Raw genomic sequence first — 16,311 nt, 5'->3', positions numbered from 1 at the left:
GGGACAGTTTACTGAGTTCTGTGACCCTCCTTTAGGGCTGGGTGGCCGTGTTCTTACAACATAAATTCTGATTTGGACGAATTCGACGTTGTTGTTTCATTTAATGTTTCTGGAATTACTCCTTTACCTCGAATATAGAAGATAATTCAAGCCATTAAACATGAAAGAAATGCATGGCTCTGGCAACATGGGGATTCATCCAGCCTGGGCATCATTCATGTCGGCATCGACAAGGCTGGCAAGGACGATGCTCAGAGATGCCCTGTGATTATACCTCTCATTGATCCTCCTCTGTGTTCTCTCTCCTCTCTCCTCCCTCTCTTGCACGAAATGAATAAGGAATTGTCCTTTCTCTCTGCAGCAGCTATATTTAACCAGTGGATAAATGTGAGTACCTTTGTTGGAATTAGGATTGGGAATATATAATAATTGTAGATATTTGGACTACATGTAACAGAAAACTGAAAATGCAGCTGGTGAGGGGGAGGGAGGGAAATTGTCTAGAACAGTGGTTCTCAGCTTTGATTCCACTTTAGAGCCACATGGAACAGATGTTTTTCAGTAGCCCTGCCTAGGCTCCCACCCCCAGACTCTCTGATTTGATTGGGTAGAGGTTTGACCTGGGCATCAGTGTATTTTAACACTTTCCCAGGTGATTCTAACATGCAACCAGGGCCAAGAGCTTCTGGTCTAAGATAAGCTGGGGTGGTCAACTTTTCAACCAATCCAAATATATATGTATAACTTCATTCATCAAAAGAGGGATTTTTGAAAAGTCAGCATAATTCATCACAGTAATTCACCAAATTATATTTGGCATTTATAGTTGCAGTACTATATCATATTTCATGTGTGTTTAGCCCTCAGCCCAACATGCCCAGAGGAGCTTTTCCCTCTCCTTTGGAAAGTTCTATAACAAAGAGTCTAATTCCCACCATCCCCAGTTGTCTGAGTCTCTGTCATCTTTGCCTGAGTGGCCCAAGGTGACAGGTTCAGCCAGCCATCGTGACAAGTGGTTTGTCCCTTTTAAGAAGACAGATGCTAAGATACGCAGTGTCTGGTCAGCAGCCACTCCAGGACGCCTTCCTGTTGCTTCCATGTGGGGTCCCTCTGACCCCCATCACACAGGACAGCAGGGACTGAGGGTCCTATAGCAGGTGCTCATTTTCATACAGACCCACCCCACACTCATAAGCTTGCCCTGTGGTATGCTAGACCCACTCGTCCTAGCTCACAAGAGCACAGCTTTCCCAACTCCACTTTCTGTGCTGTTATGGCGGTAGCTTGGAATCAGCTATGATGGGAGAACTTACACCACAGAAATCAGCAAACACTGGGAAGCGGGGCTTTTGTTTGTTTGTTTTTCCTGGAGAGCCGGTTGTGAAACATAAACCCACCACCACTTCTACCCAGAAGTAGCTCTAGGTGAGTAGATAACAGTTGATTTCAGGCCTCCAGTCTCTCTCACGCTGAAACTCTTCCTGTAATCTTGCCACCATCCTTATTCCAAAGGCGTCTGAGGATTCTCAAGGTTCTCTGTACACACGTGTGCACACACACGCATGACACTGTCAAGACTGTTCTCTGCCTCTTCATTTAGACTAAAGGGTGAATGACTGATAATGGCTCAAGTGTGACCTGATCAGGAAAATGTGCCTTTTGTCAAGGTTCACACGTTTAAATAAAAGGAATGAGTCTCAGAGGGAAGAGGAGGCATCAGCCAGTAGGTGGGATCGATTTGGGAAAGGGGTCCCTAGGACCTTCCCGGTATCTCTGAAATTATATCACATGGGAAATTGTCATCTCTGCCAAGCAATAAGTCAGCATTTGTCCTCTGACATGAGTCAGGCCAGTTTCTTTTCCTTCTGCGATTCAGAATGCTTCCCTACAACCCATGCTGTCAGCCGCCTCAAACCTCACCATCCTCGTGCCTTCCCAACAAGCTATTGAGGACATGGACCAAGATGAGAAAGCCTTTTGGTTGACCAAGAGCAATATTCCCACCCTCATAAAGTAGGTATTATGTGTGTTTTATTCTTCATGGTATCTTACTGGCATCAGTGTGAATGAAGTTCAGTGAAGGGAGGCCACGTGGTCCTTCAGATCCATGCAACTGACCATGTCCCAGGATGGAAGTCGTCAACATGACTGACAGCCAATTCTGTGCTAACTGCTTTATGTACAACCTAGTTAATCCTCCCAAGGACCCTGTGAAACAGAATTATTCCCATTTTATAGATGCGGAAACCGACGCACAGAGTGGTTAATTAACTAACCCCAGGTACCATGGCTGAAGTTGCAGGGGAGATTTTGAACCTGGTAGTCTGGCTCCAGAAGCTACTCTCTTAACTCCTCACAATGCCACTGCCTCAAGCATTGACACCTCATTACAGCCCTTATGGACTGTTGTTGTAGGTACCATACACTACTGGGCACGTATGGAGTGGCTGATCTGCAGGCCCTGTCACCTTCTGACATGCTGGCAACGTCTTTGCAGGGCAGCTTCCTCCACCTGGCAAAGGCGGATGGGGTAAGAGAGCGTCGTGTTGTGTCTGTTTAGTGGAAACTTGTGACCTACGTTCATAGTGTACTTTTAGTTTTTTTCTGTTAGGGAAATTTCCAAACGTGAGCAAAAATAAAATGGAGAATAAAACCTCCATGTAGGTATTACGCAGCTTCAACACTTAGCAACCTGTATTCACACACACACACACACACACACACACACACACACACACAGTTACTCTGTAGCAGGGATAGTATAAAATGAAGCTCTCTGCCTACTGGTTGGCCACAGGCTCTTCCTGACAGACAGCAGACTGATCCGTAAAGGCAATCCTTTCATTTCTTCTGGGTGAAGGCCACGCAGTTTCACAACATGGATTTTTATGTGTGGTTAAGAGCTGGTTATTGGAAACCTACTAATTGAGTCATTTGAGATTACTACAATTTTGTATTAAGCTAGGATCAGTCAACAGATATTTATTGGGACTTCCGTGGTGATCCAGTGGTAAAGAATCCGCCTTCCAGTGCTGGGGATGTGGGTTCGATCCCTGGTTGGGGACCTAAGATCCCACATGCCACGGGGCAACTAAGCCTGCACGCCATAACTAGAGAGAGCCCGCCTGCCTCAAACTACAGAGCCCACAAGCTCTGGAACCCGCACTCCACAACTACAGAGTCCATGCACCCTAAAACCCAAGCACTGCAACTAGAGAGAGAAAACCTGCACACCACGGCTAGAGAAAAGCCCACGCACCACAACGAAATATCTCCCCGCGTGCCGCAACGAAGACCCAATGCAGCCAAAACAATAAACAAACAGATACTTATTGAACACCTCCTATGCTCCAGGAACTGATCTGAGTGTTGGAGACAGGACAGTGCACAGGAGAGCAGAGCCCTGTAGAAGCTCACCTTCTGGCTTTCTCTATAGTGTTTCAAGGACTTGGATTCAGTTTTCTGTGCGGAAGTCTGGCTGCCCTGCTGAATGCGGCAGTGTTTTAAAGTTCTTTCTGTGAACTGAACAAGATGAAAATGGAGACTCTACTGGGAAATGAGAACTGCCCCATCAATGGAGCATGGGCCAGAGTCAGAATATTCTAGAACTACAGCTCTAAAGCATTTCTGCCTACCTCCCCATCAGTGATGGCGCTGTGAAAAGGCTCTATGCCTAGTATTACCTAAATATATGTGCTTCATCAGATCATTCCTTTTAGAAAGCAGAAAAGAGTTACATACGGTCCCATGGACTCTTTACATTTTATTTTATTACAATAATTCTAGAACGTTACATGCATATATCAGACAATGGGTGGTTTTCCATTGGTGTTTGAAATCACTGGTGCTCTGAGCAAGCATTAGTTGAACACCCACCCTGGGAAGGTTCATCCCAGGTTCCGCAGATTCAGAGGTAAATCTGTCAAGACCTGTGAGCTAGAGCAGCTAACCATCAAAGACACAGTTGTAATGGGTTCTTTCATACGCCTGATATAAATGTCTCCCTGTAACCAGGAGAGATGTGCAAGGTAGCCAGGAATGTTTGTTTCAGGACCTCTGCTGATGTGCTCAGGGTGAGGCAAGTCCCCTCTGCACCCAGGGTTCCCAGGAGGAATTTCAGACAAAGGGCCGTGGTGGGAGAAGAGGAGAGGAAACCAGAGAGAGCAGAGCCCAGATGTGTCATGCTTGGTTGGTGGCTGCGTGAGCGGGCATTTGGGTTTACTTAGCTCCTTTCAGTGGCTGCGTGAGTGGGCATTTGGGTTTACTTAGCTCCTTTCCCCGTGTAATTAATATTCTTGAAAAGTCAGTAACTATCTGTATTAGTTTGCTAGGCCTACTATAACAAAGAAGCACAGACTGGGTGGCTTAAACAACAGAAATTTTTGTCTGAGAGCTCTGAAGGCTCGAAACCCAAGGTCAAGGTGTGGGCAGGGTTGGTCCTCTCTGAGGACTGACGTTGGGCTCTCTCCTTGGCTCGTAGATGACCGTCCTCATGTTCACATGGTCTTCTCCCTGTGCAGCTGTCTGTGCCCAAATACCCTCTTCTTATAAGGACACCGGTCATATTGGATTAGGGCCCACCGTAATGACCCTCTGTAAAGATCCTGTCTCCAAATAGGGTCACATTCTGAGACACTGGTGGTTAGCACTCCAGCATACGAATTTTGGAGACACAATTCAACCCACAACACTATTTGCGGTGTTTTTCCAACTGCAGGGTCACTTTAGTGAGCCTCAGCCAGCACTTTTTTTTTTTTTTTTGGCAGCGTTGGTTCTTCTTTGCAGCACACGGGCTTTCTCTAGTTGCAGCAAGTGGGGACTTCTCTTGTTGCGGAGTACAGGCTATAGGCGGCGCAAGCTTCAGTAGTTGGGGTGCATGGGCTTCAGTTGTGGCACGCAGGCTCAGTATTTGTGGCTCGTGGGCTCTAGAGCGCAGGCTCAGTAGTTGTGGTGTACCGGCTTAGTTGCTCTGCTGCATGTGGGATCTTCCCAGACCAGGGATTGAACCCATGTCCCCTGCATTGGCAGGAGGGTTCTTAACCACTGTGCCACCAGGGAAGTCCCCAGCACTTTTTTAATGAAATAGAATGAAATAAGGTAGAATCGATGATCAGTTGCCTCCCACATGATAGAGGAAAGTATTATTTCATTTCAATTGTGTGTGTGTGTGTGTGTAATATCGAAAGGTTCTCAATTTAAAAATTTCTGACTTTGTGTCATGGTCCAAAAGTGAGAAGGTCACTACTACTCAAAAAGTGGGAAACCCAGAAATAATTCAATCCCTGGGTGTACTCTATAGGGACTCACCTTCTCACTGTGGTGCATTTACAGAATATCACAATCGAAGGAGCGTGCGTCATTGATGGTGACAATGCAGCCACAAATGGAGTGATACACATCATCAACAAGGTACAAAATCGCTTCCTCCCGCACATGTTGAATCTCTTCTCCTTTTGTTATGTATCCTCCTGTGCAGTATCTTTTTTGGGAAAAAATACTTAGCCTTAATATAAAAACAACCTGTATTGTGCTTCATTATTTTTATTTTAAAACCATTTCGAGGCTCTACTCATTCAGTAAGACTCAGTTACTATATACTCAGCCTATATCCTGCAGTGGGTCCTGTATAATGTGTGGCCACATATATCATATTTCTTAGTTATCAGAATATCTTACAAGGTACACGGGAACCTTAGTATTGGGAAGTCCATATGCCCAGATTGGATATAATCAAGAACTGGAGGAGAGGCAACTGGCTATGTGTCACTGGTCCTCTCCCCTCTGCATTATTGTGCCCTAGAAAAAAAAATGGAAAAGGGTAGGAAGGGTATTGTAGAATTTTTATTTTCTTCTAAGATGCAATTCAACAGTATTCAAAGGTATGAAATAGAAAAAAAAAGTTTAATGGGAAACGAGCTTTTAAACTATCCTATAATTTCCAGTTACTATATTAATACCTTCATTTAAAATTAAAGTTCGAATTTAGGGTATATTGGGAAATTTTGAAAAGCGGAAGATTAGAAAAGACAATTAACTAATTGCATTTTAACTAAAATTATTCTCACGTGGCACTTACATACTTTTCTATTTCAAGTTACAGAACACATTAACTGTTTCTGTTCAGAAAAGAGAGGCTTCTTATAAGACTTCTGAGTGCAACACTTTTCAAAGACCTTGCAATTCTCTTGTATTACCAAGAGGCATTAAAAAATACACCATTTTTTGAGCAAGTGATAGGTCATTTGCAGGGAACTATACTGGGCTTATGGCTTCATTTATCAGAAAGCAATATTACTTAGAGTATTTTTCTTCTCCAATACTGGCTTTTCAAAGTACTAAAAAAAATTTTTTTTTAAAGTGTAAAATTACCTCTTCTTCTCATTTACATTTTTGATTAACAAAACCTCATTAGTAAAATGGCACCTCAACCCACGTCCTGTACTGAGCGTTATTATCACGGGTGCCAGGTCGAGTCCCACCTCCTCTGTGAAGCCATCCCTGATCCCTGCAGCCCATATCACCGAGGTTGACGTAGTGTCAAGAGGGTAAGTTCTAGAATCATACAGCGTCTCGTTCAGGCACTTAAATAACTGTGTAACCCTGGGCAAGTTACATAACCTCTCTGAGCCCCATTTTTCTTCCCTATGAGTATTAAACAACACCTTCTCTCTCACTGCTGCCTAGGGAGACCTCGATAAATGTCATTTTTATTCCCTTTTCCTTCCTCTGAAATCCCGTGGGATTTCTCAGTATAGAACTCATTTGGCATAACTGTGCCCCCTTGTTTTGATAGTTCTTTATGGATTAGGTCGTGAGCCCCCATATAATGGCATGTCCCGGAGGGGTGGAGCTGCATCTCTTCTCTGTCCCTCATCAGCATTACCACCCCACCTTGTGTGCAGTAATATTGGAATGATGGACAGCCCTCTAGGTGCCAGGCATTGTACCAAGTGCCATGTATTGCATTATCTCATTTGATTTTTATAACAACCCTAAGAAAGTATGTGCCATTGTCCTCACTTCTCAAAGGAGGCCACTGAGGGTCCTCGTGGCTAGGTAGCTGGATTGAGGAAGAAGTTTATGTGGACACAGAGATCTATGGCTGTGCATCAACTGATTCAAGTTCCCTGCTTAGCCTCTGGGTTGCACTGGCTCATTAAGGAGCTCCTTTTCTACCTGTCCATGGGGCACTGTGGTCCCCTTTGTTAGGGCCACCATGAACAGTTGTGCAGGTTGTTCCCTGCCTAGAGGTACCTGGTCTGGTGGTGGAGTAGGGCTGAAATCCAACCCACTTCTCTTCCCAAACTGTGCACCTCTCTTTAGTCTTGCAAACGATCAAAGGAAAAGGTACCTTGTTCTCTATTTGCAGAGGCTTCATGATCACATATTGTTATGTGACATGAACCTATGTACTAGAGAGCAGCAAGTCCTGCCAAGGCAGGCTAACAGAATTTTGGGGCTTCCTTTCCCAGGTTCTGGTTCCCCAAAGAGGTCTAACTGGCTCCTTACCAAACCTGCTCACCCGGCTGGACCAGATGCCTGACTATTCCGTCTTCCGGGGCTACATCATTGCAAGTACCACGTCCTCTGCATGACCCTCTGCTCGGGTTACCTGGGAACAGAAGTCCCTCACGCGCTCCTGTCTCTTTCCATCACAGCAACATAATCTGGCAAGTTCGATCGAGGCTGCTGACACTTACACGGTGTTTGCTCCAAACAACGATGCCATTGAGAGTTACATCCGGGAGAAGAAGGTCACAACTCTGGTAGTATCAGCAATAATAACCTGAGAAATTATTTCCTGGAAATTCAAACCCTTAAAGTTTTTCAGTCCCTCAACCATGTACCATTTCACTCTTTCATCAAAACTTCTTTGTCGATATCCAGATATTTAACATAAACTTGAGCAGAGACTCTCTCATACCCGAACCTCCCCCAAGCCAGAACTACTCATATATTGAGTTCGTACCCCTGGAAGCACACACTCAGGCTCACATACACAAGGATGAAGGCATCCCAGGAACCTGGAAACATCTTCATGGCCACCCCTCCTCCCCTCCCTGGCTTCTTCCTGGTCCCATGCAGTGAGCTGTCAGCATCTGGGACCTAGAGGGAGTGCACTGTCTCTGTCTTCCTCCTATTCTCCCCGCCTCTGTCTTCCCTGATTCCTAACATCTGGGGCTGAACAGTCAGAACTTGTCAAAAGACTTTGTGAAATAATAAAAAGCTCCAGTCCTGTCACTCTCTGGCTCAAAACCCTTGGGTGGATCTCCATTTCCTGAATGACTAAGTCCAAGCTACCTCCCCAGGTTCTTACGGTCTCCATAAACTGGCCACGATTACCTTCTATTCAGTGCTGGCGCCAGAATTTCCATTTAGAAGGATCCCAGGGGTGCCCCACACCCAGCCCCATAGTGGCAGGACAAGTTTAAAGCTGTAATTGCACAGCAAGCACGCTGTTTTCACTTCTCTCTTTATATAGGGTGACTGAGATGAGGATGCTAAGGAGATGGGGGCTGATACTTAAAGTCCCGCTAAGCCACCCTTGGGCCCACTGCTGTCTCCCATCCATTCTCAGCAGATACCATGTGGTCTAACCAGAGTGATGTCATACAGACCCTAAAGAAAGCAAAGGCATGTTTAGTACCTTGCTCCTATCTACACACACAAACACACACACACACACACACACACACACACACACACACATGCCCCCTCAATCAGGAAGGCTGCCCTTCCTCCTTCGATGCCTCCTGAAACCTCCCCACCCATTCTTTTTTTTTTTTAACATCTTTATTGGAGTATAATTGCTTTATGATGGTGTGTTAGTTTCTGCTTTATAACAAAGTGAATCAGCTATACATATACCCATTCTTCAAGTCCAGTCTCACCTCCTCAGACAAGCTGGCTCTGGCCCCTGAGCTGCAGAAAATCTCTCCTGCCTCTCAATTCAGACCATTAGTACGCCCTTCAGCACTTACACACCTGGTATAAGGAACTGTCTTTTCAGGCGGGTGTGTCTTAGCTCTCCAATTGGATGAAAACTCTGTGAAGGGAGGAACGGTGTGTTAGACTTTTGTAACTGCCGTGTTGAGCAAGCAGGACTCCTGGGATGGAAGTGGAAGTCCTCTTTACTGTGTCTCCTCAACCCCAGCCCTCCCCCAGCCCTTTGAACCTGTTCAGTGGGGAATATTCTTCTCCTGCCCTGGGATAAACCCTCAGGCAATCCCACAGCCTTTTTTTTTTTTTTTTTAAACATCTTTATTGGGATATAATTGCTTTACAATGGTGTGTTAGCTTCTGCCTTATAACAAAGTGAATCAGCTATACATATACGTATGTTCCCATATCTCTTCCCTCTTGCGTCTCCCTCCCTCCCACCCTCCCTATCCCACCCCTCCAGGCAGTCACAAAGCACCAAGCTGATCTCCCTGTGCTATGCGGCTGCTTCCCACTAGCTATCTACCTTACGTTTTGTAGTGTATATATATGTCCATGCCACTCTCTCGTTTTGTCACAGCTCACCCTTCCCCCTCCCCATATCCTCAAGTCCATTCTCTAGTAGGTCTGTGTCTTTATTCCTGTCTTACCCCTAGGTTCCTCATGACATATTTTTTTCTTAAATTCCATATGTATGTGTTAGCATACGGTATTTGTCTTTCTCTTTCTGACTTACTTCACTCTGTATGACAGACTCTAGATCTATCCACCTCATTACAAATAGCTCAATTTCGTTTCTTTTTATGGCTGAGTAATATTCCATTGTATATATGTGCCACATCTTCTTTATCCATTCATCCGATGATGGGCACTTAGGTTGTTTCCATCTCCGGGCTATTGTAAATAGAGCTGCAATGAACATTTTGGTGCATGACTCTTTTTGAATTATGGTTTTCTCAGGGTATATGCCCAGTAGTGGGATTGCTGGGTCATATGTTAGTTCTATTTGTAGTTTTTTAAGGAACCTCCATACCGTTCTCCATAGTGGCTGTACCAATTCACATTCCCACCAACAGTGCAAGAGTGTTCCTTTTCTCCACACCCTGTCCAACATTTATTGTTTCTAGATTTTTTGATGATGGCCATCCTGACTGGTGTGAGATGATACCTCATTGTAGTTTTGATTTGCATTTCTCTAATGATTAATGATGTTGAGCATTCTTTCATGTGTTTGTTGGCAATCTGTATATCTTCTTTGGAGAAATGTCTGTTTAGGTCTTCTGCCCATTTTTGGATTGGGTTGTTTGTTTTTTTGTTATTGAGCCGCATGAGCTGCTTGTAAATTTTGGAGATTAATCCTTTGTCCGTTGCTTCATTTGCAAATATTTTCTCCCATTCTGAGGGTTGTCTTTTGGTCTTAGCCTTTCTGCTTCCCCAGAAAGTCCTATCATCACTGTAAGTCACAAACACAGTCTCAATTAAGTAAAAAAAAAAAAAAAAAAAATCCAGCTCCTTGTAAAAATCAACATTTTGAATTGGATTTAGAATTAAATCTTCTTTCCTCACTGCTCCATGCTGGGCTTTGTCTAGAAAGGAAACTAGAGGAGGAGGTTTGGTCCTTGAATCAATCAAGGTCCATCAGAGGGTGGCAGGAGGGATAGATTGGGAGTTTGGGATTGATATGTACACACTGCTGTATTTAAAATAAAATGCCTTTCCATGAAAAAAAATCAGTATGGAAAGGTAAAAATGATTGCTAAAAAAAAAAAAAAATCAAGGTCCATCAGGAGATGGAAACCATATCAGAGAGAATTCAATATGATGAATTGTTTATTGGGTATAAAATTATATAAATATAATTGAAAGGTAAAAAAGAGATAGCATAGAAGCATCTATAACCCCAAAGGCTGGGAGAACAGAGGAAAGAGGTCAGAACAACTAAAAGTCAGAAATCTGGAGGAGGCTGGAGGAGCTGTACCGCAGACCTCTGAGGACGGGGTGCCATTCTGCTTGTGCCTCTGACATTGGAGGAGGGTCCCTGGGGGTCCAAGACCCAGGCGTCTCGGAGATGCCATTGCCCAGCTGGTGCTGGCATCTTGGGGGAGGGGGGACATGATAAGGCCAGTCTGGGAGTGACAGGCCTCTGCCACTCGGATCCAGCTGCCGCTGGCAGGGCGATGAAGTGCAGCTGGGGTGATGCCCCCAGGACCAGGAATCATGCAGGAAGAGGAGATCCCTCTAACAGGCCTCACAGTCTCCCTCGAGCACTTTCCACTGGCGGCGCCAAACAGGAGACCTGGCAGAGGAGCAGTGTGGGCTGTGGTCCCAGCTCCACCGCAGAAAGAGTGTAGAGGGTGATTTGGAGCTGAGACAGTAATTCACCATCTCTCCTTCCCCATATGACGCTTCTGGTGAGACCAGATTTGCAGTTAGGACCTGTTGATGGTCGGGAAGAGATGTTAAGAGGGTAGGAAGTTCTTATCTAACTGGTACCGTCTTGAGATGCCATTGCTCTCTCGCTCTTGCTCTCTCTCTGATGGTTCTTTGGAGACCCCACCCATCCCTGGTGGTCTCTGACTGCAGTTCCCCCCACCTGTGTGCATGCCTCTCTTCCTACAGCCACTTTTTTTCTCAGTGGACCCTCAGCATCCAGAGGCCACCTCCAGCTTTTCCCTTGGGGAGGCCCGTCTGCCCTTCCAGAAAGCCATCTAGGATAGGACCTAAGGCACCAGCTGTCTCAGACATGGCCAACCTCTGGTCCACAGGACACCTGTACTCTCTTGTCCCATGTCAGTGCTGGGAGTGCAGGCCTGTCTCCGTGCAGTGACAGCCTGCCCCCTCCGCTGGGGGTCAACCTGCCAGTAGCAAGATTGCTCAGGCCTGAGTGACACCGCACAGGCTACCCTGTCTGCAGAGGACACAGATCAAGCCCTTTGAAATACCCCCATTGAGCCTCCTCTCATGACCTCTAGGTGAAAGGCAGGCTGGGGTGTGAGGACTCTCTTCACAGCTGTTATCACCAAAGAAATCAACTTTAAAATCCCCCCCAACCTTTTCTGCCCTCACTCTGGCTTTTAGGGTCCTGTAGTGAGTTCCTGACCATCCTACATGGAAAGTCTGCAGGTTCCCCAAGGTGATCTGTCTCGGGTTTGGTATTTATTATCTATTGTGCCCTGATGCCTCGGGTGAAACTTCCAGTTCAACAAGCTATTGCTCTTAAACCCCACGGTGCCTGGACATCAGGGCAGCCCAGTAAGTGCCCGGGGACCGGCTGATTTGTGGGTTGACTTTCCCTTCTGTGTGTTGTCCAGGAGGAGGATGTACTCAAGTATCACGTGATCTTGGAGGAGAAACTGCTGAAGAATGACTTGCACAACGGCATGCACCGGGAGACCATGCTGGGCGTCTCCTACCTCCTTGGCTTCTTCCTCCGCAATGACCAGGTGCGATCCTTTCCCTTAAAACCCACAGGCAGGTGTCCTAGCTCCATGTCCGTCATCACTTTTGCGTTGCATAATCTCCCCAGCACTTCCTAAGCCTTCTCTGCAGAAGACGGTTGTCTGTGTTTCACAGTAAAGTAATGACTCAGCCAGACTGGGAAGCTCCCCTTCCCCCTCCCCGTCACCAAATCATCAGTGTGGCCTGGCTGACGATGGGATTGAATCCCAGCAGTCACAGGTGCCCTTCAGTTCTGATTCCTAACAAACAAACAGCCCCCAAGCCACCTCCAAGAGGGAAGGGAACCCGGCAGCAAAACCTGACGCCCAGGAAGTGGCACTGGCCCCAGGGTATAAGGAGCCTCACGGACTCCAGCAGCTAAATGAATACACATTATTATCATTGCTTGATCATACAGACTGCAGACCTCAGACCAACTGACCCCTATACCAGTATTCCAGTATTAATCTCACACAACCCCTAAGTACTTAAAGTGTTTAGAATTCGTAGGAAGAATTGAGACTAAATACATATTTTAAGTATTTCAATATAAAATTCTTTGTACCTACTTCAGACATCAATCAATCTGAAAATTCAACAAGAAATTCACTACGTAACTCTAGTGTACATTCTCATAAGAAAGATTAATAAAAAATTATTTAGGATAAACAGCACTATATTAAAGTAAAGAAGGTTTAATTACAAATTTTTAAGCAATAATAATTGGTCCCTGTAAAAAAATGCAGTTTTGAAAATAATTTTCTCAGTGTTACCATCATTGAAGTACAAGTGAATTTTGTGTACAGGTTTTCTTTTAACATGCTTGGGTTAAAAAAAAAAATCTTCATGGTTCTTCATTACTTAGGGAATAATCTACCTCCAAACATTTCCCTCTGACTCCTATAAATAATCTTGCCTATTGTGCAATAATTTTGAGGAGATCCTTTTAAATACATTTTCTTTTTTTTGCAGGTAAGGCAATTTTTGTTGATAAAGACCTTACATTTTTTATTTTAATCTATGTCATCTTTTATTTCATCATGTAGAAATGAATATTCCAATGCAGTTAGTTGAATCAGTTTTGATTCTGTCACATTTATTTTTCATGTGTTTGGAAAGTCTTTGATCTAGAGCTTTTTCTTTTTTCTTTCTACAATAGAGGCTTTATCTTACAGTAAACAAATAGTTCGATCTAACAATAGAGGCTTTGCTTTTATTGATAACTCATTTACTCTCAGGACAAAGAAGATGTAGAAAAATGCTCTCTAAATGAGTAAACTTGTGTTCAGATCAAAATTTTAATGCAACCTGTAATTCTTCGAATACATCTCACAATAAAAATGATTCAGACGTTTTCTAATGCCAAATCAACAGTATTACAGCATCCGAAGTTCTGCCATTTTGATATTTTAAAATAGCTCAACATCTTGGAATTCTACAAATTTGTTTTGCAATCACCGTTTGACACCACAAATAAGGCCCCCTGCTTCTTTTCCAAGTCTACACAGACCCTGGACCGCTTCTGTGGACCTTAGCCATGATTTATCCCAACATCCAGGGGAAATTCACTTGACTCCAAGTAAATCATCAGGGACTTTAACAGTCAGTGGAAGTTCAAATTTAAACACTAAGTAGAGTCATTTTAATCTTGATGCAGTGGGGAGTTTGGGAGATGTTAATCATTTTTAAACCCTTATGAGATATGAAGTTGACATCTGTTTAGTACAATAAAGAATTCCCTCTTCTCCCAACCTCAGCCCTGCTACACACCCCCCCACACACACACCACCCCCCAATTTTTCAAACAACCATTTGTTTTCAGTTATATTAGTTATATTAATGAATGAATTAATGGCTTTACTTATTCTGCTAAGCAATCATTAAGGTATGCTCCCATTTAAAAAAATCAAAACAAAACAAGTTACAACTCAAAGTTGAATTTAATTTGGCAACATTTAGAAAGTTAGTTCCCATGTCTTGGATGCTTAGGGACACACAAGGCAAAGACAATACTAACATACCATGAACTCCAAAGAAGCCCCAAGGGAAACATGGTATGGTAATGCAGACCTCTGAGCAGTCTCCTCACACTGGGAAGTAATGCCATCTGGTGGAACACTTTTTACAAACTCTAAAACACTCAAATATACTAGTTATTTTTATTCTTATATAACAGCCACTTAGCCTTACTTAGGGGTGCTTGCAAATTAACCAGGAAGTAGAGATATGCTAGAAGGACACTGAGTTTCGTTCTCCATGTCCTGGCTTTGGAAGGCATCCACACCTCCTGGACCACCAATAACCAGCACAGCCAAGCACATCCGTCATCCATGGAACCATTTTATCAGGGGCACTAACATAACGATCATGACTCAGAATTTTCTAAACAATAAAAACCGACCATTTGAAAGGTGGAGAGAAACCTTAGAGATTATCTAGAACAACGTCTTCCTTTTACAAAAGGGGAAATTGAGATTCACAGAGGAAAAGCAACTAGCCCAAGGTCACACAGCTGGAAGGTGTCAGATGCAGGACTGTCACTCAGACTCCCCTCTCCTAGGGCAGAGCTCTCTCCACTACACTGTGCTACCTGCCCGGTGAATTTTGGAGTATCTCCTAAGCCGTTGTCATATTGATATCCTCCAATCCCCATCGTCCTTATTTCCCTTAAAATCACTGTAGTAAAAACTTACAGTTAACCCTCTGTTCACAGCTCTACGTAAATGAGGCTCCGATAAACTACACCAATGTAGCCACTGACAAGGGAGTGATCCATGGCTTGGGGAAAGTTCTGGAAATTCAGAAGAATAGATGTGACATTAATGACACTACTATCCTACGAGTAAGTTCTGTCCGAGGCCAATGATGAGCTAAAGAGTGTTGGCTTATTTTTTATAATTTTGAGCATAGGACTCATCTATCAGAGTATCTCAATTCAGTTCAAATCACACTGCATGAGGGCTTCCCTGGTGGCGCAGTGGTTGAGAGTCCGCCTGCCGATGCAGGGGACACAGGTTCGTGCCCCGGTCCAGGAAGATCCCACACGCAGTGGAGCGGCTGGGCCCGTGAGCCATGGCCCCTGAGCCTGCACGTCCGGAGCCTATGCTCCGCAATGGGAGAGGCCGCAACAGTGAGAGGCCCGCATACCGCAAAAAAAAATAATAAAACAAAAAAACACTGCATGAATATCTCTAAATGCCAAGGAGCATACTTGGCTGTGGCTCCACAAAAATAAAAAAGACATGACCCCTGCCCTCATTGGGCTCACAGTCTAGTGCCTTGAAAGGCTGCCTGGAGGGTTATGTTGTGGAGGGAGGAGGCTTCTGGAGCCACTAGCCTTCCTCAAAGGGAAAATGTGCCACACCCAGCATAGGCACGGGAGGGGGGGTGGCAGGGTATGGTGCACCCATGACAGGTTTTGGCCAAGCCTGGTCTAGCAGGAGAGACAATATGGAAATGGGTCATTTCAGTATAATATAGGATGCAGTAATGGAGACTTTTTAGTCCATGAGATGGTGTCGAGTCTCTCAATAATAGTAATAACTGCTGAAATTTACTGGGCACTTTTTCTGTGCCAGGCACTGCTCTAAACATTCTACATGTATTAACTCAGGTAACCCTCACAACACCCTTCAACGCAGGTACTATTACTCCGCCCATTTTTCAGACGGGGAAAAATGAGCCCCAGAGAGGTTGAGTAACACCCGCAGGTTCACAGCTAGCAAGTGTCAGAGAAGGTGTTCAAATCCAGGCAGTCTGGCCCTAGAGCCAGAACTGTGAACGACAACACAATACCGTCCAGTAGGTGCCAAGTTAAGAACTAGCCACATTGGTCTCCTTCTGTTTTAGGAACAGGCTGCACTTAAAAATGCCTGTCATTCTCGTGCTCTTTTTTTTATGATAGTGAATGTCATCTCCACGCGGACCCCATGG

At 44.7% G+C, this 16,311-nt stretch overlaps 1 protein-coding gene across 1 annotated transcript in view; it reads left to right on the top strand.

Moving 5' to 3' along the window:
- STAB2 (stabilin 2) overlaps window positions 1-16,311 on the top strand; it is a 156,562-nt gene that overhangs the window by 85,120 nt on the left and 55,131 nt on the right. The window contains exons 28-35 of the mRNA XM_065888385.1: window positions 340-387; window positions 1,877-2,013; window positions 2,416-2,530; window positions 5,332-5,409; window positions 7,473-7,571; window positions 7,659-7,766; window positions 12,252-12,383; window positions 15,092-15,220. Of these exons, the coding sequence (XP_065744457.1) occupies window positions 340-387; window positions 1,877-2,013; window positions 2,416-2,530; window positions 5,332-5,409; window positions 7,473-7,571; window positions 7,659-7,766; window positions 12,252-12,383; window positions 15,092-15,220 (846 nt within the window). The remainder of the gene's footprint in view (window positions 1-339; window positions 388-1,876; window positions 2,014-2,415; window positions 2,531-5,331; window positions 5,410-7,472; window positions 7,572-7,658; window positions 7,767-12,251; window positions 12,384-15,091; window positions 15,221-16,311) is intronic.

This window comes from Phocoena phocoena, chromosome 11, assembly GCF_963924675.1.
Source record: "Phocoena phocoena chromosome 11, mPhoPho1.1, whole genome shotgun sequence".
In the NCBI taxonomy this organism is placed as follows: domain Eukaryota; kingdom Metazoa; phylum Chordata; class Mammalia; order Artiodactyla; family Phocoenidae; genus Phocoena; species Phocoena phocoena.
Note: the sequence above shows the minus strand (reverse complement) of the source record. Positions and strands in the feature narration are given on the sequence as shown.